General features: G+C 41.5%; 1 protein-coding gene across 3 annotated transcripts in view; it reads left to right on the forward strand.

Moving 5' to 3' along the window:
• The window catches only part of rgl1 (ral guanine nucleotide dissociation stimulator-like 1), a 177,639-nt gene that overhangs the window by 55,970 nt on the left and 98,594 nt on the right, over positions 1-23,075 (forward strand). For 2 of the 3 annotated variants that reach the window (XM_078561564.1, XM_078561565.1), the window contains exon 1: positions 4,813-5,033. The exons of the other annotated variant lie outside the window; for it this stretch is intronic. In XM_078561564.1, the coding sequence (XP_078417690.1) occupies positions 4,839-5,033 (195 nt within the window). In that variant the 5' untranslated portion in view covers positions 4,813-4,838. Of the gene's footprint in view, positions 1-4,812; positions 5,034-23,075 lie in introns of those variants that run through there. 3 annotated transcript variants of the gene reach the window in all.

The following is a 23,075-nucleotide window of genomic DNA, read 5'->3' on the forward strand; positions in this document are numbered from 1 at the left end:
GTGCTTTTTCCGAAGCCCGCCAGGGCTCCCGGCCTGCCCGCCAACCTTAAGGTTGAATGGGCAAGTCCACTAATTACTTTAATTAGTTTTTCAATGGCCTCAATAGGCCGTTGACAGGTCGGCGGGCATGCAGCTGACTCGGTTGCGCCCCCACCGACCTGAAAATGGAAATGGCGCAGGGTGATGTTGGGATTCCCTGCTCGCCGACTGGAAGATCCTGTCCATGGTTGCACTCCCCTCACTCCACAGTGAGGGGAGCTTCGATGGTATGAACTGATCCCAAAACAGTTGGCTCAAAATCCAACTGGGATTCTTCCAATGTAGGCCAGAGGTGCCTCAAAAGACACTTAGGTTTTAGTCTAGTTTTGGCTTCCATTCTTTCCCCCAACTCTTTTCCTTTTAGTACCCCTCCTCTGAGGCTAACAGACAACAAATGCTACAGCGGGCTCCCATGTATGGCTGCTTTGTCACATTACTGAACTATACAAGCCTAGATGACCAATGTTGGACTGTTGAGTCAGAGAGACCATCACAGCCAATGTCCCCACGCACGTATTTCCCAGTTCAAGTCTCGCTGGCAGCGTAACATCACTTTTGAGCATGAATACAGCTGAAATCTACATCTTCTACGACGATTCAAAATGGTTTAGTTAGAAGGGTGTAGAGGCTAGCACTTTTTTCAGAAAAGGGAATTTTTGTGTACATCCCAAGACCAACTGTGACGAGCTGTAGTGGGATATTTTATCACATCTATCACACCTGCCTCCTTATCCCTTTCCACATTATCCTCTAGCCCACCCTGCTGCTGCACTTTATGAGATCTTTCACAAAGGAATCAAAGGCTGGGCTTTCCACCTCCACTCGCTATTAAAATGGACAGTCAGAAAATCAGGTTTGAAAACGTAGCAATGGAAACTCGCAGGCCCCTCCTTAACTGGAAAATCTACTTGGGGGAATTCGCTGATGTCTCTAACCCTGAACTTCCTGGCAAGTTTCTGGGTAGACAGGTCATCGCAATACAGATTCTTTTTTAAATCTGGCAACAGCGAGAAGGCAGAACTCTATCGAACATCTGTTTCATTATGAATTTGTAATCGTGTCACATGATAAGGTTTGAACATGATCCAGAATTATAGGCTGATTAAATATTTTATTTCTTAAATAACAGGTGCTGGTTATTTGTGATGAATAAAATTTCTGAAAGCCCATAATATAGCTGCAGGAACAATACTTTACAGGATTGTTTTAAATCTTTTCACAGAGTGTCACTACTTAACGTGAAAACAGCAAAAACTCTATTGTACAGTAATGCAAAAATGAGTTAATTGGAATGGTGTAGAGACCCAACATTTAAAAAAAAGAGGGCTTCTTTATGAATTCCACTATTAACTGTGACCAGTTACAGTGGGATATTTTCTCTCACCAGTACCCACCTGCCTCTTTATCCTCTGGGGAGTTGTCGCCTTCAGTGAGTCCACCGAGAAAAGATGAATTTCTTGTGTGTACACTAAGGTTTGCCAGTTTCACCTGTGTTAAAATTGCCAAGTCCAGGATTTCCCTTTTTCTTAAAACATGCACCTCACCCACAATCAAATACCATGGCTCCTATAGTAATCTATACTCATGTATACGGGGCAGAACTTTTAGCTCAGCGTGCAGGCGCGCACCCGACCCACTCGAGCGTGAAATAGCACATGATGATGTCGGGCGAGCGTCCCGACGTCATCCCGTGCTCGCCGGATAGTTCAGTCGGTGGGCGTGCGCGAAAGTCAGAAGCACGCCCGCCGACAATTAAGAGGGCAATTAAGCCCATTAAAGTTCCAATTGACTCCGATTTTTCGTGGTCCGTCCAACCTTACAGTTGGAAGACAGGCAGATCTGCCAGGTAGACTTTGCATTTTTGATGAAACCTCATCCAAGGGCAGGATGAGGTTTCCGTTATTAAAAAAAATGTTTGGACAGAATTTTCATCATCTATATGTTCAGGTGACTGATTCTGATGCGTGGACATTTTTTTTTCTGGTTTTTAAAATCTTTATTGCTTGGTTTTAAATTCTTCAGCTCCCTGAGGCAGCTCTCTGCATTCAGGGAGCTTTCATTCAGCGCTTCCCCACGCCCGCACTTACGTCTCCTCCCACCCCCATCCCAGCAGCGCTGAGCATTTCAGCGTGCCTTTCACGTTGGCTGGCCGTTAATTGGCCAGCCAGCGTGAAATGGCGGTCAGGGGCCCATTCCCTGACAGCTCCCGGGCCCGCCAATTGCGCGCGCCCGCCAAACTAAAAATCCTACCCATGGTATATGAAGTGTAGCTTTGTGGGGTCAGCCATGGCTCAGTGGGAGTACACTTGCCCGAGCGGATTCGAGAATCTAGGCTTACATTCCAGTGCAGCACTGAAGGAACGCTGCATTGTTGAAAGTGCTGTCTTTTAGATGAGATGTTAAACCAAGATCCCATCTGCTCTCCCAAGTAGAAATAAAAGATCCCATGGCACTACTCGCCAATATTAACCCCTCAGCCAACATGACTGAAACAGATGATCTGGTCATTCACGCTGTTGTCTGTCGTACCTTGTGAGGTACACATTGGCTACCATACAGTCACGACACTTCAGAAGTATTTCATTGGCTGTAAGGTACATTGGGACATCTTGGGATTGTGTAAGGTGTTGTATGAATGGACTTCAACTCTTCTCAGCAAGACGATTTTAATAATTAGTTCAAAACAGTAATCTTCTATATGAAGTGCTATATCTTGTAGAATTCATCCACAGCATGATACGCATGATTCTCAAAACTTGTATTTCAGCTACAACCTGTAGATTACTTTGATTAAAATTTGCTAATTATGTTGTACTAGTCAGAGTTTGTGGTTCAGCTGTTTGTTGATTGAATTGAGATCTCTCCTCCTCACAGCAACTGAACCTTGCCTTCCAACCTCCACTAAAATTGTTTGGAATATATAATTCTGGAGAAGGTGCTCTCTCACAGTGTTTTTGAACAAATTAAATAATGTGGGGAGTATTAACTTGTGACTAATTACAAAATCTACAGTTTGGTCAGCTATATTATGTGTCTAACCCAAACTGGGTGGGCCATTTTTTGCTGAGCCTAGCCAGTAGTGTGAAAAGTGAGATGCCCCCTCTCGGTGTCATTGCCACAGTATTATGCTCTAAATGGACCTGTGGCTACACGATTAGTTTGCCAGCTAGGAAATATCAGTTAACACAGTAAGTAAGAATGATGTTGCTAATTTGAGATTGGCTTTTACTTCCAAGTTTCTATAAATAATTGGCATCATTTCCCAAATCATACTGACGTTATATTAAATCTGCTACTTCACAGATAGAGATGACAATGTCTAGGAATGCCAGGAAAAGTGGCAGAATTTCTCTCATAAAATGTGTCTTTTCTTTATTAGTTCACTGCTGAGTATTATAATAAAATCTTACAGCACAAAGGCCATTCGCCCCATTGTGGCTGTACCAGCTCTCTAAAAGAGATTCAATTGGTCCCGTCCACCTGCTGCTCTTTCCTCGTAGCTCAATTCACCCTTTTGAAAATTACCACCAAATCTGCTTCCGCCACCCTTTGAGGTAGTGAATCCCATATCATCATAACTTGCTGAGTTTATATTTAAAATAAATAGATTATCTCTCCATCTCCCCCTCCCCCCCCCCCCCCCCCCACCCATGGCATTTTTTTCTTGCCAAATTTTAAATCTGCAACTTTAGATAACTGATTCTCCTGCCAGTGCAAACAGTTTTGCGGAATATCCTCTGCCACGATTTTCGAACACCCCTTTCGACCTCCCCTGAACCTTGAAATAAAAGCAAAATACTGCAGGTGCTGGAAATTTGAAATTTAAAAAAAAAACCCCAGAAAATGCTGGAAAAACACAGCAGGTCTGGCAGCATCGGTGGAGAGAGAAACAGAGTTAACGTCTCGAATCCGCACGACTCTGTTTCTCTCTCCGCCGATGCTGCCAGACCTGCTGAGTCTTTCCAGCATTTGCTGTTTTTAGTCCCCCTGAACCTCCTCTGCTTTAAGGAAAACAAACCCAGCGTCTCCAGTCTCCCCCCCCTCGCATAACTGATGTCCCCCTCATTCCTGGTATCATTCTGGTCAATCTCTGCACCCTCGCCCAGCCTCCGTTATCGTCAGCTGTGGCTCAGTTCATAGCACCCTCGCCTTTGATTGAATCAGAGGGTTGTGGGTTCATGTCCCACTCCTGGAAACCAAGAACTATGATTGTACTCGAAAGAGTTGCAATCTGTGACTGTTGATAACTGGAAAAGAGTTTCATCAGTATTACGAACACTTCGTGTAAGGGAATGTGGTCCCTGTGTTTTTGTTTTAACCTCAAGCGTGCCTTGCGCAGAGCGAGGCCAGGCTTCCCAATTCGCACCTTGCGGACTCCACGCCAGAGTTTGTGGAGCGCCTGGGCTTTCGCCGCGAGCGGATTGCACAGGGCGCTCATTTTTAATGGGGGATGAGCTCAGCGCTGGTGGAGTGAGCCGCGTTCCGGGAGAGGGTGGGAAGTAATCTGCGGCGCCCGGAGCGGGAGTGGGAAGGGAGCTGGATGTGGAGCAGGGTGGGAGGAGGGTTATTGAATGTCGAGTGGGCGGGGCAGGCAGCGTTGGTCAGCAGCTGTTGCTCATTAGACAGAGCGGGCAGCTTCCGCGAGTCAGGGCTGCCAGGCAACAACAAGGAGAGAAACGCTGGCCTCTGCAGTCTATGTTTTAATGCTGGAAACATGATTTTTTAAAGCTGGTAGTGTTTCCCCCCCCAACCACCACCACCTCCACTCCCTACCCCCCCCCCCTTCATCTCTGTCTCCGATGATTTCCCCGTCCCCTGTGGAACTCTTGCAAGCCCCGACCTGGAGCCCTGATGTGGGCACTCACGGCATGTTCGACCGCAAGCGCTCGGCAGTGCGCAACATTCAGCAGAGTTTGGTCCTGGAGCTGCTGGGCGAGCCCAATGTGGCCCTACAGAGCTACCAAGCGCGGTCTCCGGAGGACAACAGCTCCCTGGTATGTGTCTGAGGCAAGGCTCGCTTCAGTGTGGTGTTGGTGATGGCTGCATTCAGCAAATAGTTGTCTCTGGACTCTCTCTCTCTCTCTCTTTGCACATTCCAAATAAGTTTATTTTTCCATAATGAGGTTAATTCGTGAGTAACTGAGGTAAATCCTAGCTGTGCATCAATGTTGGAAAGCCACGAGCTTTGAAGTAATAGCGGTGATTTTTGCTTTTGTGGAACCGACTGAACATTGGCGTGCTTATTCGTTTATTAAATTAGAAACGCCGCTCGGTTTTAATTAACCACTTCTGGAAGGTCCGCAGAGTGTCGATGCCCCCCTGATGAGTGGTTCGAAGTGTCTGCGTTGTCTTTCCAACTGGGATGTTCGCCATATCATTACCGATGAGGAGTCTTCAGTCATTCACTGCACCAGCCTCTTGCAAAAGGTCTCTCAAATACTTGAGCGCTCCTTCGGACAATTCTGCCGTGCAACCGCTGAGGGGGCTGTTGGATTAGCTTTCAGTCACCGCGGGGTACATTCAGCAATTTGGGGTCTATGTATATAGATATATATATATATATATCTAGTGTTTGTTGTTGTTGGGGAGGCGGGGGGAGACACGCTACAAGACAAAAATTTTGAGAAGCGAACAGCAATTGGTTTTACTTCACTAAATGAAAGTTAAATGGTTGTCTGCCCCCTGCATTTTTAACGTGCTCGCCTTCATCAGGTCCAGTCAAATGTGTTCGCAAAGGACCGGCTGTGCATGGATTTCAAAATGTTAATATGGTAACAAATTTAAATAACAACAAAATTCTGGTCCGGGTGAAAGTGATGAGCTCTTGTTTCGGTGTTTACGGGTAGGGAGGGAAGGTGGGTGGGAAAAGAGGAAAAAAAATAAATAAATGCTTAGCTAAAAATTGAAATGAAGTGTACATCTCCCAAGTGGCGACTCAGCAGTGCGGTCTTAGCGCATGATCCTCGACCCTCAAGCCTTGCACTTTGGATGCGGTTAATTATTTTATTAGACAAATGTACAGCAACCCATGAACCGCAAGGTTGCAAAATATTTAGCTACTGACAGGGGACAGATTCTCAGTAATCTTTTACTGGGGAAGTGTACATCAGCCAGGAAAGTTTCAGGTTCCATCTTGATATTCTTCCGTTCCTAGAAGTGCTGTATGGTAAACCTGCGCTCTAAACAAAAGATGTTGACTGTTAACAAGATTCCGGATTGTTGAAGGGTTTAGTTCTGGTATTCTAAATCAACTTAGCGTCCACACACTTAAACAAAGACACATTAATAGCTCCGGAGCACTTGCTTGCAGCGTCCGATTTTCTAAGATTTTTCCAACCTAAAGATAAAAGGGAAAGGGAAACTGTGGGAAAATAACGGGAGATTGGGGAGCACCGTCATTGTTCATCTGCAGCTATTGTCCAAGCTCGGTGAAGCCGAGCTAAAGTTCCCTTTTTTAAAAAAAAAACACAGTAACGGCTTTGTGTAGGGAGAGCAATATCCAAGGAGATAAAGAGCTGCTTCAGGTAATTGACTTCATTGTAGGGTGAAAGTCTTGTTATAATGACCATTAGTCTTGTGTGTATGTGTGTGCGGAAACCACTGGGAAAGGGGCTGGTGACGGGAGTAGTGCATAGCGCAGCTGCACTGATTCATCAGAGACCTGACCTTCCAGAGGAATTGGCCTGTATATTTCATTATCAGTTGAACATTCTGGTGTAGAGTATCATTTTCGAACGCTAACGCTTCAATTTAAAAAGAGAATAGATGTAATTTTATTTTTCTCTTTTGATTTTCTATTATTCCAAAGTGAATTCCACGAAATTACTAATTGCTGCAACAGATATTACTGAATCTGCCTGATGCATTTAATTTAGTGTCTGTTTCAATAATGAGTTGAAGTTGGTTTTATATTGCGTTTGTATATCTTGGCTATATCATTACTAAACTAATGCAAGTAAGCATGATCTATGAATGCTGTACAAGTACTGTAATTTTTGAACATTGCTCTGGAATTTAAGCTTGCAAATTGTTAAAATCGCCCTCTGACAAAGGTATCATGACGAGTTAAAGAGGGAAAAGGGCCCCCTTTGGATCTAATCTTTATTTCCAAAAAACGAGAGGCCTTCGGACGCTGCTGAAGTGAATTGTTTTTGACTTCTCTTCTGCCCATGGGGAATCCCAGGCTGCCTCAGTGTTGATGTAAATCTTTCCTTTTTCATTTGGCATGCCGATGATTAAAGGACTTTTCTTTTGTAAGAGGGATTTTTTAATGAGGGAGGGTTGAGCAATGAGCACAGGCCCTGTAGTGTACAACAGCTGAAGCTTTTCATTCTTTTCCCTCACCAAATGTAAGAAATTAACACGCGTTGTTGATGCTGAATGACCTTTCAATTTGAATTGATTTGCCTAGGTATTTTTTACCCCAGTGTTCTATAGAATCCAGTACTTTCACGTGAGCCTCGGTCTTGAGGTAATGGGCAACATGTTTTCGCGTGGGGGTGATTGCCTCAAATTTGAGGAAATATGGTATTGTTGTGCAGTAAGCATAATACTTAATGTGCTTCACTTGTCCTGACTGGGATCCTATTCTGAGAGATTTTGACTGCGTGTCTGCTTGTGTTTACCTGGCTCGTTTCCATTTGGGTTCAACTAAGTCCATTGGAGGTCTTAATTTGGATGTCATTGGCATTTGCTTTTTAAAAATAATCACATTTTCATATGTATATTGTAAGCTGAAGGGTTTTTAATAATGAGATCACATCTTCTGGGTTGAAGTACCACTCCAGGGACTTGCACCAAATCTAAGTTGACATGGTAGTACAGCACTGAGGGCATGCATGCTGCACTGCCTGAGAAACAGCCTTTCAGATATGAGACATTAAACTGAGGCCACACCTTTTTCCCCCCATGGCACTATTTGAAGAAAAGTAGTTGTGTTGACCTCTGTGTCCTGACCAATATTTATCCCACAGCCAGTGTTGCTAAAACAATTCTAGTTATTATCTCACAGCTGTTTGTGGGTCCTTGCTGTGCACACTTTGTTTGGCACATTACTTACATTGAGACAATGGCTACACTTCATTGTGTGCTGCTTTGGGCTGCATTGAAGTTATAAAAGGAGCTACATAAATTTAAGTCTTACATATTGATATATTGATATGAGATATATTTATCAACTAAATCAATAAGAAAAAAATGCATTTTTATTTAACGAAGGTATTCAAACATCTGAGTGAGGTGAACCCAACAGCTATTGTCTCTTTCCCATATATTTTAGTTGCATTCTTTTGTAATGTATTTAAATATGCAATAGATATTATTGTAAAGGTTACTTTTATTTACTGACTAAATTTTGCAATTCAGTATTGCATTGTTTAATGCTTGCAATCACTTGAGCATTTTCCTCCAAACTTCCTGCACCCTAGATATTTTTTAGAGCAAGGTTGGGAAGTATATTTCTTGTATTAGTTGATGCTGAAAGCTATGCCATCTTGTCCCAGTTTAAGGGGGGAAAAATAATAGAATTTGTTCAGCTCCTCAATTGTATCTAGGGCAAAGGTTATATGTCTTCAGCAGGGCATTAAGAAGACTGAGTACCTCAACTGCAGATAAGCATTGTCTCATGGATTCTTTGACATAAATTCCAAAGTTTTGAAGGTTTGCTGCTAGAGAACAAAAGGTCTGTGGAAAACAATCTGCCCACTAATGAGCAATCCTTGTAAATGGATATATTGATCGAGAATAATCCTCTTGTTTCATTTTCAAGTATCATTTAGTAAAGTTGTCTTAATCCACATAAACTAAACCAAACCAAGTATTGTAGTAAATGTTTATCCCAGGGTCTGTTGGAATGCAACACAGTTCCAAGTGTAATGGAGATAGGACCACTGATAATGATCTATCCAGACTACTTTCAAAGTGCAAGGGCTTACATTGAAGCCTTGAAGCAAGAATTGAAATTTAGCTGCATAAACACTTCTGGCTGAGCAGAGTGGTGACTCCTCTCCAGTGTAATGCATCAACATAGCCAGGTAGGGAAATCAGTCAATGGGGTTTCTAAAAGCAGGAAACTTGGGGTGCGCCACCATCTCGCTGTCTGACAATCAGGAACGTGTCTCTCCAGTTTGCTTTGTGATCTGCAGTTGAATAAAACCTGTGGGACCCATAGCCGTGCTTGTAGTTAATTCTTGCCAATAGTCCCAAGTAACATTTTCCCTTTCAAATCCATTGTGAATGTTGTACTGCTTCACTTGCCATTATTGAGCACAACTTGCACTTGAAAAGCATGTTAAGTGGTAGGACTGAATAGCATGTCTTCTATTATGTGCATAAAACAAGTCATTGGTAACAATAGAGAAGAGGGGAAAAATGAGAGAGAAATACAATAACTATCACTAGAGAAAAAGTATTTGGGGGAAATTAAGGGGGCTAAAGACTGATAATTCCCTTGGACCTGATGGGTTCCTAGGATATTAAAGGGAGTAGCTACAGAGATCGTGGATGCACTGGTAGTAATCTTCCAAGAATCCTTAGATTCTAGAAAAGTCCCAGAGGTTTGGAGAACAGCCAATATAACACCTTTTATTCAAAAAGGGAGGGAGACAAAAAACATAGGCTAGGCTAAAGGCCAGTTAGCTTAACACCTATCATTGGGGAAATGTTGGAGTCTATTATAAAGAGTCTATTATTGTAATAGCAGAGCATTTAGAAATACATAAGCTAATCAAGCAGAGTCAGAATGGCTTCATGAAGGGGAATCATGCCTAACAAATTTACTAGAATTCTTTGAGGAGGTAACAAGCAGGATAGATAAAGGGGAACCATAGATGTAATATATTTGGATTTCCAAAAGGCATTCGATAAGGTACCGAGCATAAGGCTACTTAACAAGATAAGAGCCCATGGCGTTGGGGGTGGTATATTATCACGGATAGAGGATTGGCTAACTAATAGAAGACAGAGTTGGGATAGAGGGCACATTTTCAGGATGGCAACCTGTAACTAGTGGAATGCCACAGGGATCAGTGCTGGGGCCTCAGTTATTTACAATATATATTAATGACTTAGATGAGGGAAGTGAACGTACTATTGCCAAGTTTGCGGATGACCCAAAAATAGGTGGGAAAGGAAGTGGTGAGGATGACACAAGGAGCCTACAGAGGGATATAGACAGGTTAAATGAGTGTGCAAAAACTTGGCAGATGGAATATAATGTGGGAAAATGAGGTTATGCACTTTGGCAGGAAGAATAGAAGAGCAGAATATTATTTAAATGGAGAATGTGCTGCAGCCTTCTGCAGTCTGAGGGTTTTGGGAGTCCATGTGCATGAATCCCAAAAAGCTAGCATACAAGTTCAAAAGGTAATAGGGAAGCCAAATAGAATGCTGGCCTTTATTTCAAAGGGAATGGAGTATAAAAATAGGGAAATCTTGATAAAACTATACAAGGCACTAATTAAACCACACCTAGAATACTGTGAACAATTTTGGTCCCCTTATCTAAGGAAAGAGATACTGGCATTGGAGGCAGTCCAGAGAAGGTTCACTAGGTTGATCCTGGGTGTGGAGGGATTTTCTAATGAAGAGAGGTTGAGTAGGTTAGGCCTGAACTCATTGGAATTTAGAAAAATGAGAGGCGACTTTATTAAGACATATAAGATTCTTAGGGAGCTTGACAGGATAGATGCGGAGAGGTTGTCTTCTCTTGTGGGAGAGTGTAGGACCAGAGGGCATATCTCAGAGTAAGGGGGCACCCGTTTAAAACACATGAGGAGGAATTTCTTCTGAGGGTGATCAATCTGTGGAATTCTTTACCGCAGAGGGCTGTAAAGGCTGGGTTGTGAAGTATATTCAAGGCTGAGACAGACAGATTTTTAATCAGTAAGGGAATTAAAGGTTATGGGGACAAGGCAGGGAAGTGGAGTTGAGTATTGTCAGATCAGCCATGATCTCATTTAATGGTGGAGCAGACTTGATGGGCCGAATGGCCTACTTCTGCTTCTACGTCTTATGGTCTTATTTGCTTCAAAGTAAGGCCAAAAATCAAGTTATTGTAGACCGATTACATAAGTAGTAGTGGTGAATTTGCAAAGCACAGTGACCAGGTTATTTGCCGTATCCCTGGGCTCCCTAAATGAATAAAGGCATGAAAGCTGAAGTGAACTGGGATACTAGGCCAGAGGATAGATCAATAGAGAAGCAGTGGCAGAAATTTAAGGGGATATTTCAGAATACTCCGAATAAGTATTCCTACTATGAAAATAATTCTAAGGAGAGGACCCACCATCCGTGGTTAACTAAAGTTAAAGAAAAAGCTTATAACTGCACAAAGATGAGCGGCAGGTCAGATGATTATTCAGAATATAAAGAACGACAGAGAATGACTGATTTAAAAAGTTAACCAGGAGAAAGAAGGTAGAGTATGAGAGGAAGCTAGCTAGAAATGTAAAAATGGATAGCAACAGTTTCTACAAGTATTTTAAAAAGGTAAAGACTAAGTAAAGTGAGTGTTGATCCTCTCGAGTGACAGTGGGGAGTTTATAGTCGAAAATAAGGAAATGGCAAATGAAATGAAAAGATATTTTGCTCTGTCTTCACTGTAGAGGATACAAAAAACACTCCAATAAAAGCTGCAAATCAGGAGGTTTAGGGGAGAGAGGAACTTGATGAAATTGCAATCACTAGGGAAGCAGTACTGAGCAAACTGATGAAGCTGCAGGCTGACAAGTCTCCGGGTCCTGATGGTCTTCACCTTAGGGGCTTAAAAGAGCTGGCTAATGAGGTAGCAGATGGGTTGGTGTTAATTTTCCAAAATTGCATAGATTCTGGAAAGGTTCCATCAGACTAGAAAGTAGTAAATACAACCTCTCTGTTCAAGAAGGGAGGGAGGCAGGAAACTATAGGCCAGTGGGGAGGCGGTGACATAGTGGTATTGTCACCAGTCTAGTATTCTAGAGAATTAGGGTAATGCTCTTGGGACTCGATTTGAATCCCACCACGGGAGATGGCGAAATTTAAATTCAATAAAAATTTTAAAGTCTGATGACCATGAAACCATTGTCGATTGTCACAAAAAACCCACCTGGTTCACTAATGTCCTGTTAGGGAAGGAAATCCTTACCTGGTCTGGCCTACGTGTGACTCCACACCCACAGCAATGTGTTTGACTCTTAAATGCCCTCTGAACAAGGGCAATTAGGGATGGGAAATAAATGCTGGCCTAGGCAGCAATGCCCATGAACGAATTTTTAAAAAAAGTTAGTTTGATGTCTAGTGTGGGGAAGGTGTTAGAATCGATCATTAAGGAGGTTATAGCCAGGCACTTAGAGAAACTCAAGGTAATTGGGAAGAGTCAGCATAGTTTTGTGAAAGGGAAAACATGTTTAGCCAATTTATTAGAGTTCTTTGAAGGAGCAATATGGGTTGTGAATAAAGGGGAGCCTGTATACATACTGTATTTGGATTTCCAGAAGGCATTTGATAAGACACCACAGCAAAGGTTATTGCAGAAAATAAAAGTTCATGGTGTAGGGGGTAACATATTAGTACGAATAGAAGATTGGCTGGCTGGCAGGAAACAGTATGCATATATGGGCCTTGTTCTGATTGGCAGGATGTGACTAATGGAGTCCCGCAGGGGTCTGTGTTGGGGCCCCAACTTATTACAATTTATCTCAATAACTTTGAGGGGAGTGAAGGCATGGTAGCTAAATTTGCAGATGACACCGATAGATAGGAAAGTATGTTGTGAAGAGGGCATGAGGTTGCAGGTGGATATAGATAGGTTGAGTGAGCAAAAATCTGATGGATGGAGTGCAATGTAGGAAAATGTGAAGTTCTTCACTTTGACAGGAAGAATAAAAAAAGTGTTACTTAAAACTGCAATTGACTGCAGAATTCTAAGGTGCAAAGGGATCTAGGTGTTCTAGTGCATGAGTCTCAAAGTTAGTATGCAGGTATAGCAAATAATTAGAAGGCTAATGGAATAGTATCCTTTATTATGAGAGGAATTGAGCATAAAAGGTAAGGATGTTATGCCTCAACTATACAGGGCAATGAGACCACATCTCGAATATCGTGCAGTTTTGGTTTCTTTATTTAAGGGTGTAAATGTGTTGGAGACGGTTCCGAGGAGGTTTACTAGATTGATACCTGGAATGAGCAGGTTGTCTAATGAGGGAAGGTTAGACAGACTGAGCTTGTTTCCAGTGGAGTTTAGAAGAGTGAGGGGTGACTTGATTGAAATATATAAGATCCTGAACGGTATATTTTTTTTCATTTACAGGATGTGGGCGTCACTGGCGAGGCCAGCATTTATTGCCCATCACTAATTGCCCTTGAAGGTGGTGGTGAGCTGCCACCTTGAACCGCTGCAGTCCCTGTGGTGTAGGTGCACCCATAGTGCTGTTAGGGAGGAAGCTTCAATTTTCAATAGTCTTTCTGTGAATAATGCTGCATTGCCATTTTAGCCTTTTTTATTTTGGTCAATTTTATCAGAGGTCCGTTGTTTTCATAATGCTTCAACTTTCATGTACGTTTGCATTCCTGGTGGTGTCGACTTTCTAAGAAGTGTGTCCACGCTTGGTGGTATTTGATTCACTAAAGTTTTCCAGAAAGAAAAGCAAAATATCCTGTTCATTTTTAAAGAAATCTTGTTTAGAAAACCCTCATTCTGAGTGTGTTGCTGGAATCCTCTGAGCATGACTTGCTGTGGATGCTCCTGGCCTTTTAGGACAGATGAGAGGAGAACTATGGTCTCCTGATAGTTTAACTTTGAGCTCTTGAACACATTTCCTTGTGTAAGGATTGCTAGTTTGAATGGGTGTAACCTATCTTCAGGTGTCCTAACTCCCCAGGAATGATATCTGATATTGCACCTTTGGAATGAGCATTGGTTTATGTTTTGGACCCTTCAGTATATTACAAATCCATGATTAGAGCAAGGATTAATTATAGCAAAACTCCTACTTGTGTGTTGTCTGATAAGAGTGTAAACTGCTACTGTCGTCAGCCAGCGGTTAACCATGAACCGAGATTGCAGCCCACTTGGTGCAGTTGTTAGGCTCTTGGCAGCAACAGTAGCAAATTAACCTCGTTGACCCCAGTAAAAGCTGGCAGGCAAGCGTAATATCAAATTATTGATAACATCCTCACTGTTGTTGATTTCAGGGACGTTCAGTACTGCTGATGTGCGAGCAATGTATTAAAAGTTCAGGCTCTGTAGTCCATTCCATGTGGCAAATAACTAGAACCTTTTTTGAACATCTAAAGCATTTTAAAGATATTCAATCAACAGCTGGAGTTGTTGCCTAGTTATATAGTACTGTTGTATTTTGGTTTGATGGCTTTGTAACAGATATGGAGAAAGGGGGGGTGGATGGGGAAACTGATGTAGTAAGAGAAACAGGGCACCTAGGACCTGTGAACAGGGCAATTTAATTTCACCAATTTTCAAACTAATTTGTTAAGGAGATAGGATGAGGGCTGAGAAGGGGGTGTAAATTATGACTGAATCCAATGTTAAATCAGGTATAGAAAGCAAGAAAGAGAAAAAGACAAAAGAAGAGTTTAAGAAACCTAAAACTTGAGGAAATGAGACTCCACTCTTGCAGTAGCTAATTTTCAGTGTTAGAGGTTGGTTGTTCATTATTACAACTGTTAAAAGGGTACTCGGGTAGAAATGGACAAGAATTAACCGAGTTTAGCTCGTAGCTACCATGCAAATGCAGTAACTTTATACCTTCAAAGTTGATGCAGGCAGCAAGGTGCCGGTTTGCAAAGCTAATGGTGAAGTGGCATAACTGTTGGCGGCAACTTTTTGAATATTTCAGTTTAACTCTGCATCTACCTTTTGCCTAAACTTTAGCATTCAAGCAAAAATAATGGTGAGCACCATTAACCTCACCATTTTGACAGGAGATTTTGGCCCCCTCTCTCTCTCTCTCTCTCTCTCTCTCTCTCTCTCGGTTAACGAACATGGTTGGTGAAATAAAAGCTGTAACCCCCCCCCCCACCCGGTAAACTTAATTAAACATCCACAACACGTTGCAGCTGAGATTGTGGAAGAAACTGATCAGAGGGAGACAATGCCTTGAATACACAGCACCATTGCATTATGTTAAAATGGAGTACCATGTTATTGTAGTAAAGCAAATGCAAGAATTTTTGTTTAACAATTGACCTTGTTTGAAACAACAAGCATATTGTTTAAAAGGACAGTGAACATGAAGTACGTTGAAGGTGCAGTAAAGGGCTGCCAGTTCCTATCTCGGAGTCTTGCAGGATGTACAGTTCATTCTGAAGATATAATTAGAATTTCTGTGTCGCTAGTCCAGCGTCGGTGTGAAAATGTGTAACAGCAGTTGAAGGGTAAGAGAGTTGTGCACATTTTTGTAGCCAGTCGCATTGGCCTGTTGAACACAATGGACTGGATTTTGTGGTCAGGGGCTAACTAACAGCACTTAAACTGCTGACCTTGATTAAGGTTTCAAGATCGAGCAGTTTCTGTGGCACAGACTTACTTCCCTTTTCCTGACAGCAGTTTTAAACCTGGTGCCAGTCGAGGGGATCTCCAGGCAGGCGGCAGCAGCGAAGCCAGCAAACAGCCAATCAAATTGAAGTATTCTCAAAGACCGCAAGTCAGGAAGTTAAAAGCACTGAATTCTTTCACCGTTTCAATTTAAAATTTCAGAAAGCAAAATAAAATTGATTGGACTCAAACAAAAAAAAGTTTGACAAACCTGGAAAAAAATTGAGCATTTAAAAATATTGATTTATAATGGAGAAGTTTAACTCCGCAAATATAAAATTAGCTCTCCAGGGCCAATGTGAGTGTTCAACAGTAATTATTAAGTTAATATGCCATTTAAAAGCCAATTACACATCATTCAATAAGTTGGAACTTTGTTCATCTCACAGTAAAAACCCTAGAAAAATGTGGAAGTGAAAGTTTTTCAATGCTTTGGTTACTTTGAGATTTGCACTCTGGGAAGGTGATGGGAGGTTATTGCACAACAGGAATGTAGAATCACTAGCAGCGACTTGTGGATTTCCACGTTATCCTGCACATGTGTGGACTCCTAAAGTTGGTCAGTTTCAGTGACTGCACATGCCAAGGGATTCGCTGTCCTCCCACTGCAACATCCCAGGCCTCTAGTCCAGTCATGCTTGGGTGACATAGTATGAAGACACTGAAGTGAAAATATGAAAGTCAGTTGTTCACATTGGTTGGTGGGAAGTTTGCTTGAAGAACTCTGTAAAACTCTTGTAAACCGATTTATGTTGTATTATTAATTAAGAGATTGAGATCCATTTACTTTTCTGTTTTCAGAAATCCGTGGGTATAAATTAATTTTTGCATGTCACAATAGTCCCTTTGATGCTAAACAGTGGATTTATAAGTGAATTTGAAGGATTATCATGTGAGTATAAAAGAGTTCTGGGGGGTGGGGGTGGGTTGCAGTTATTGAGCTTTTTTTTAAGCCTGAGTGATGCCATGTTGGCTGTTGGCAAAGTTACTTACTAAATATCTTGTTTCTGAACTGAAATTCTTACACATTGTATTTTAGAGAGAATTTTTAGATGATGTGATCACAACATATTTTTTTCCTGTGTCTACTTGCAGACTAAGAAAAGGGACTTGCAAGCTGCTTTGCCAGGATAAAAATGCCTCTTTTATTTTTTTTAATGCGCTTCTAGTCGCCTACATGTCCAGGCTTCAGATTTTAGGAGGGAAAGTAGATTAGCAACAATGTTTTGGTTTTATAAATGCCTTACTTCAGTTTATTTGAAAGTTGTTCAAATCTAAGTCATGTGTTGGTAATCTAAGTTATGGGGGATGTTGACTGGAATTAGTTGTGCCGCCTTAAGAGAGGCTAAATCGTGACTGCCACACGGTCTCTTCATCTGGATAAACCTTACAAGACTCTCCAATCCAGGCTAATGTCTGAGTTTTGAGCAGATTTCAATTCCCTGATGGGATAAAGGCTCTTTTTTTTTTAATTTAATGCCGGAAATCTGACTGGATCAATGAGTTTTGGGTCATGGGTTTATAATGGTCACTTCTAACTTACGACCGATGAGACAGACGGTTACCAAATACCTGTTGATAACCTATGGCTGAGCCAACGTTTTGATGACTGTAGGTGGCACTGTACACATGTCTGCACATGTGTGACTTTATTGTCTGCTTTGATTTCAAGCAGCAAAGTAAAATGATTGCATCAAAGAGAATGTTAAGGAGCTGCCTATAGCTGTCTTTTTTTTTTAATGAATATTTTAAAGTAATCTTTCTCCTTGCCCTATAGTTAACCTTGCATGGCATTGTACCTGGTCATAGTACATATTATCATACACGCACACATAGCTGCTCTTAGAGGAGGGCTAGCCAGCACCAGGATTTTGATCAGATTCTACTTCATGGACTAATAAGTTCTATTTTTGTCTGTATTTGATCATATCTAAGATCCATATTTATAGATCTTCTGTGCAATTGTGCATTGGAGGGAAGAGGGAGGACAGTAATTTGAGCTGATTTCTGTCTTGCACATAGATGCCTTTGTGGGAGCAGGCCCACCTCTTGCTTTCTGGCTGGTGTGATGGTTGGGTGTGGGGGAGGGGAAAAGGAGGAGAGCAAACTGTTCATTAATTATGAACAGATCATGAATAATTAATGCACAACAGCGATTTAATGGAAATTGAGAGAAAGTACAGCATTCCTTCAGAGGCATCCCATGGATATCGCACATATTAACATACAAATTGTATTATTCCATCGCTTTCTATGAATAAACTATGACGTAGCTCATTGATAATTGAGTTTGGACACAAGGTGAAGCAGTAACATTAAGAGCTGTGCGAGTGAGATGAGGTTAATGAAATTTCTGTCATTTGCTCTTCTAGGCAGACAGTGAACCGAGCCAATTAATGTGGCATTTGTGATAAATGGGAACACTTGAGCAAGCTATTAGAGGACTCTAATGCAGCAATGATTTTTGTCCGCAAGCTTGTTCAAGGTGTTTCTCGAATGGTACTTAATTACCATTAGTGAATGACAAAATTGTTTACGGGAGGTATTAGGACTGGAAATATCCATGTTTCATGTTGTGGTCATTATTTAGCATAGGTGTTTGTACAGCCTCTGTGAGTGTGTTGATCTTTAAGGAGCAGGGTGAGAAATTGAAAAACCATAAACTGGCAACTGGCTCATAGCCAACAATTAGGCTAGAAACCAGTAGTGGGAAGTATTTTGTAGCATACTGTCACGACAGGCAGCAAACCTGATTTGAACCTTTTGAAATGAGGCTGAAGTGCGACTTGAGCTTGCTGCCAAAGATGGCTACACAGTTTGCATTGGTGTGTCTTCCACATTCCAACCCGTTGAAATGGAGACCCCATGCCTGCAAAATCCCATCGAAGACAATGACCTTGGAAATTATCCTGCACCCATTAGTAAAGCATCAAGGCAATCACCTGGGGTACTTGATTGGGTGAAGGCAACCCATTAAATCTAAACACTTGGACAATGGGACCCTGGTTAAGAGAGAGATTCTCAGACATGAACTAATCAAGTTTCAATGGAATGCACTAGCCCTGACCATATTTGAATCATTGGAAGATGGTCATGTGACAAGCCCACCCTTTGTTTTAAAGTATCTGTTTTCTCTGCTGAGTTGCTAATGGAAGATGACCTGAGTGGGGTCTCCCCTTCCCCGGTGCGCCTTCTATAACCCAACTTGCAAGCTTTTGAACCCTGTTTGCTGACTGTAACTACCCAGGTGCCGCAGACAGACTTCTTAGAGCTTAGCCCCATGCTACTGCATCAGAAGAACAGACAAATTGTCCGTCTACATCTTTAAATTGCCTTGACGAGGGAAAGTAGCAAGACCACTGAAGTTAGCCAAGTCCCCAACCTCCACAAACTCTACACCCCTTTTATTTCTCTGGACTCTAACTTTCTGAGTGCACCCTTCTCCACTCTAATTTGTGTGCCTGTGCAAAAGTCAGAGTATTTTATTATTTTACAATAAAAGCTATCCTGTTTTCTTAAAACTCAAGGAAACCTGACTGGCTTTTATCACAGTGCAGAAACAGTTAAACACTTGCTGAATTGGCAAGTATACCCATTTTTACAAAAATATATGGCCAAACAAGGAGAGGGAAAAGAGGGGAGCCAATCAACTCTCCCTCACCTGATTGTAACATTAACCTTAAAAGGCAAATGTTCCACTTGTGTAGTTTAGAAACCACACTCAACAAATGAAGTGACAGCATCAATCTAAAAGAAAAAGTTGCATAACTGCAAAAAAGGTAGAAATCCAACAGTAGGAGGGCTATAAAAGAGCAACAAAGAAATAAAAAATGTAATAGAGCATGCTAGAATGATGCATGAAAAAGCTTTGCAAAAAAACTAAAACCTTTCCTGTTAGCTGCTTATAGTGAGGAAAAAGTGTTAAATGGGAATATGGATTCATTAAAGATAAGTGCAGGTGAGGCTATAAATGGACAAAAAGGCAGATTTGTTAATCTCGAGTACTTGGTATCCGTTTTTCATAGTGGAGGAAGGGAGCTAAGCACCAGAGTGAAGAGAACCTAAGTCAAAGGGTGAAGCCTAGCAGATGTTTTTGTGTGGGTGGGGGAGAAAGACAACTGGGGGAAAATGAACTGAACTTCGAACCTGATGATCTCCATCCCCGGTATTAAGAGAAATGGGTGAGGTGATTGTACTTTTCCAAAGCTCTGTAGATTCATGAATTGTGTCTTTTGGATTGTAAAATTGCAAATGTTGCTCCATTACTTGAGGTAAAGAGAGCAAATTCATGTACCTACAGTTCTCCGTTTAATACCTATAGAATCTGTCATACCCAATGACTGAACACTTGGACAGGTACACACTGTTCAGAGAGTCAACATAATTTTGTGAAGGCAGATCATATCTGGCTAATTTAATTGAATTCTTTGAAGAGATCATGAGCATGTGGATAAGTAAGTGCCTATGGGTGTTATTGATGTAGACATTCAAAAGCAGTTTCATACAAGATTAGCAGCACATGAAATTAGAGGTAACCTTATGTCATGATTCAGTAATTGCTTCAGAGGAGTAGACAGGGGTAAGTGGTTTGTTTGGACTAATGGTGCTCTTCAGTGATCTGTACCGGGGTCACGTCTTTTTGCTATATATATTAATGATTTGGATGATGTAATAGAGAATGTGAAGTCATCCAATTTGGATCTGAGACACAAGCCAGAACATTTTCTTGATGATGAGCGACCCAGGAGCTGCAAATGAGACCAGTTTTTAAAAGGTTAAATTATGAGCATTGGTTGCAAAACTTTGGTTTGTATTGTCTTGAGTTTTTAGAAGGGTAAAGGCATGATCTAATTGAGATATTTAATATGATTAAGCAATTTTATTGAGGTAAATGTATAGAAACTATTGCCCAGATTTTACAGTTGAAATGATTGTGAAACTGTCGGCATTTTCTGACATTACAATTGTGGGCCTGTCAACTTCTGTCATCCGCACATTTATAGTTAAGCGTGAAATCTGGAAGTTGGTGTCGATGATTCCCCACTTATCCACAAAGTTGAAGTCCCTGCGAGTGAAGTCTTTGGAAATCATTTGAATTGACGTGAACTACTCTTATGCTGTTAGTCTTGCTGTAAAAATGCTTGAAAAAGCTGTACCTTATTGAATGAGGAAGGTGTAACTGGGTTATTAACTGCATGTTAAGTTGTAACTACTGTTGAACAATCTCTAAATTAATTTCATAACTTTTTTGTTTGGAGTGTCAAGTTTCTTTTTTTGAATTTCATAGTCACAGTCATTACGACACAGGAGGCCATTCAGCACATTGAATCCATGCCGGGAAAATATAACCCACCCCAGGTAGGACTTCCACAGTCCCTGGCTTAGGAGGCAAATGTCTTATCCATTTGGCCACTGGGCTGCAAATACCAAATTTCAGAAGTGGGATTTGAACCCACATGTTCAGAGGAGACTGCAGCGTGAACGCAGTCCTTTTTTAAATGCTCAATCATCCTGATTCTATAGCCTTTGATATTTCAGCTTCTATCTTACTCCCATGTGCATGTCCCAACTCTCCACCTTCTCAAGGGCAGTTAAGGATGGGTAATAAATGCTGGCCTAGCCAACCAAGCCAACATCCTGTAAATGAAGGTAACTGGCTCATTTTACATCCAGATTTCCTGCCTGAGAATTCCAAAGATCCTTGTTTTTTACACTTGCGCTGGAATGAAATTGTGAAAGGTGAAATCTACACCAGAGTGATCGCTAAATCGTTTGTCTGCAGCTTGCTTCGAGGTCAGCTGCTAGTCACTTCACTGCTGACTTCAAAATCCAGGCCATTTTCTCCACTTGGGTAATCTAGAGTAAGGAGGCATTATCTTCACGTTAGGCCATTCAGGATGCACTTTTTTTCACAAGCAATAGTGGAAATCTGGGAACTTGCCCTCCATGTAATGGTGGATAAGTGGAGTTGAGGTACAGATTTGATTTGAATAGTGGGACAGGCTTGAGGGGCTGAATGGCCGACTGCTGTTCCTGCAAGCCTTGAGGAAAGCAGTCATGCTTCAGCATTACAAACACATATTGGAATTTAACCTTCAACTTTATTTCTCCTCCATCTGCTGTAATTATAAACATGTCTGTGCCTGTGCGTATTGCTCACATGTTCATGTTATGGCTCTGCTGAGTGAGTACACAACATCCTTGGTGGGCTTGGGACAGTGTTAATTGGCTTCTTGGTTTTATTATCCTTATTGTCTATTCCTGTCCTAGGGTTCTCACACTACAGGATCACCTTTTGAGTGCATGTTTTGCAAAACCTGAAATTTTAAATTCTTGCAATCTAGGGCTCTATCAGGGATTAGCATCACCTTGCCAGCCATTGAGTACTGCCATTGAGTGATTTTTACTAATAACGGCAGAGTTACATTCTCAAAAGCACCAACAGAAAATATTTCTCTAAGAATGGTTTTTAAACACTTGTGGGTGAGCTGCAGCTAATTCAGCAATGATAAATCTTCAGTTCTGCTCGAGTTCCTTTTTTCTATCTGGTGGCATGCTAGGATGGTTTGATGATGGTTCATGATCTGATTGAGATTGGATTGCTCTCTGGCAGAATCGCACTTATCAGCATCACCACTAAACAATCCCATAATGACCCAGTCCCCAGAAAGACGGACAGGAATTGCCCGCTGTGGCAGTGAGGAATAGGAATCTTGGTGTATTTGAACTCTTGCTTCACCAGAGCTTCTGAAGCAAGTTCAAATGTTCAAACTCCTTCCTGGTTGAAACCTGACACAATCAAGGTTACAAACCTAGAGTTTTCCAAATCTGGCTCAATCCCATACTAGCAACCGATCTATCAAGAAAACTCCATTTTTACAAAAAAAAAATTGCAATGTATTTTTGTGTCTCCTTTTATTTGTATTCACTGTCTCCTCGCAAATAATCAAGTGAAATGTTCGGCTTGAGGGCTCTTAGTGCTTGTGTTTACCTAAATATGATAAAGCTGGCACCCAAGTATTTTTGATTGTGCTGGAAGTCTCAAAGAAAAAATAATATAGAAAAACAATTATGAGCTATGTTGTTTAACTTCTAACTTAAATAAACAAATGTGGCTAATGGAGGAGTGATTGTTTATATGTGGCACATCCAACAGTGGAAATAAGAGTAAACAGCTGTAGAGAATTGGAAAGTCTTTGGTTTGTTTAGGCTTTCTAGTGTACATCAAAAGCTGTTCAGCTGTGGGATTCTTGTGTTTATTATCTTGAGCTGTTGAACATTGTTTGAGACTTGGACACATTATCGACCTTGCTGAAGGAGGAGCACTCGATATGTCAGCCTGATGTGTGTCTTTGTAACATACAAGCTGCAGGATCTGAATGATTGCTTTACTCGAGGTGACTTGTTTGTGTTCAGCTACCTGCGCTGTCACCTTTTCAACCGCCAATGAATTAAGTGAAAACTCTGTTTGACTTAATCTGGAACTACTAAAACGTCCAGCCATTAT

This window comes from Cetorhinus maximus, chromosome 17, assembly GCF_964194155.1.
Source record: "Cetorhinus maximus chromosome 17, sCetMax3.hap1.1, whole genome shotgun sequence".
NCBI classification, from domain to species: Eukaryota; Metazoa; Chordata; class Chondrichthyes; order Lamniformes; family Cetorhinidae; genus Cetorhinus; species Cetorhinus maximus.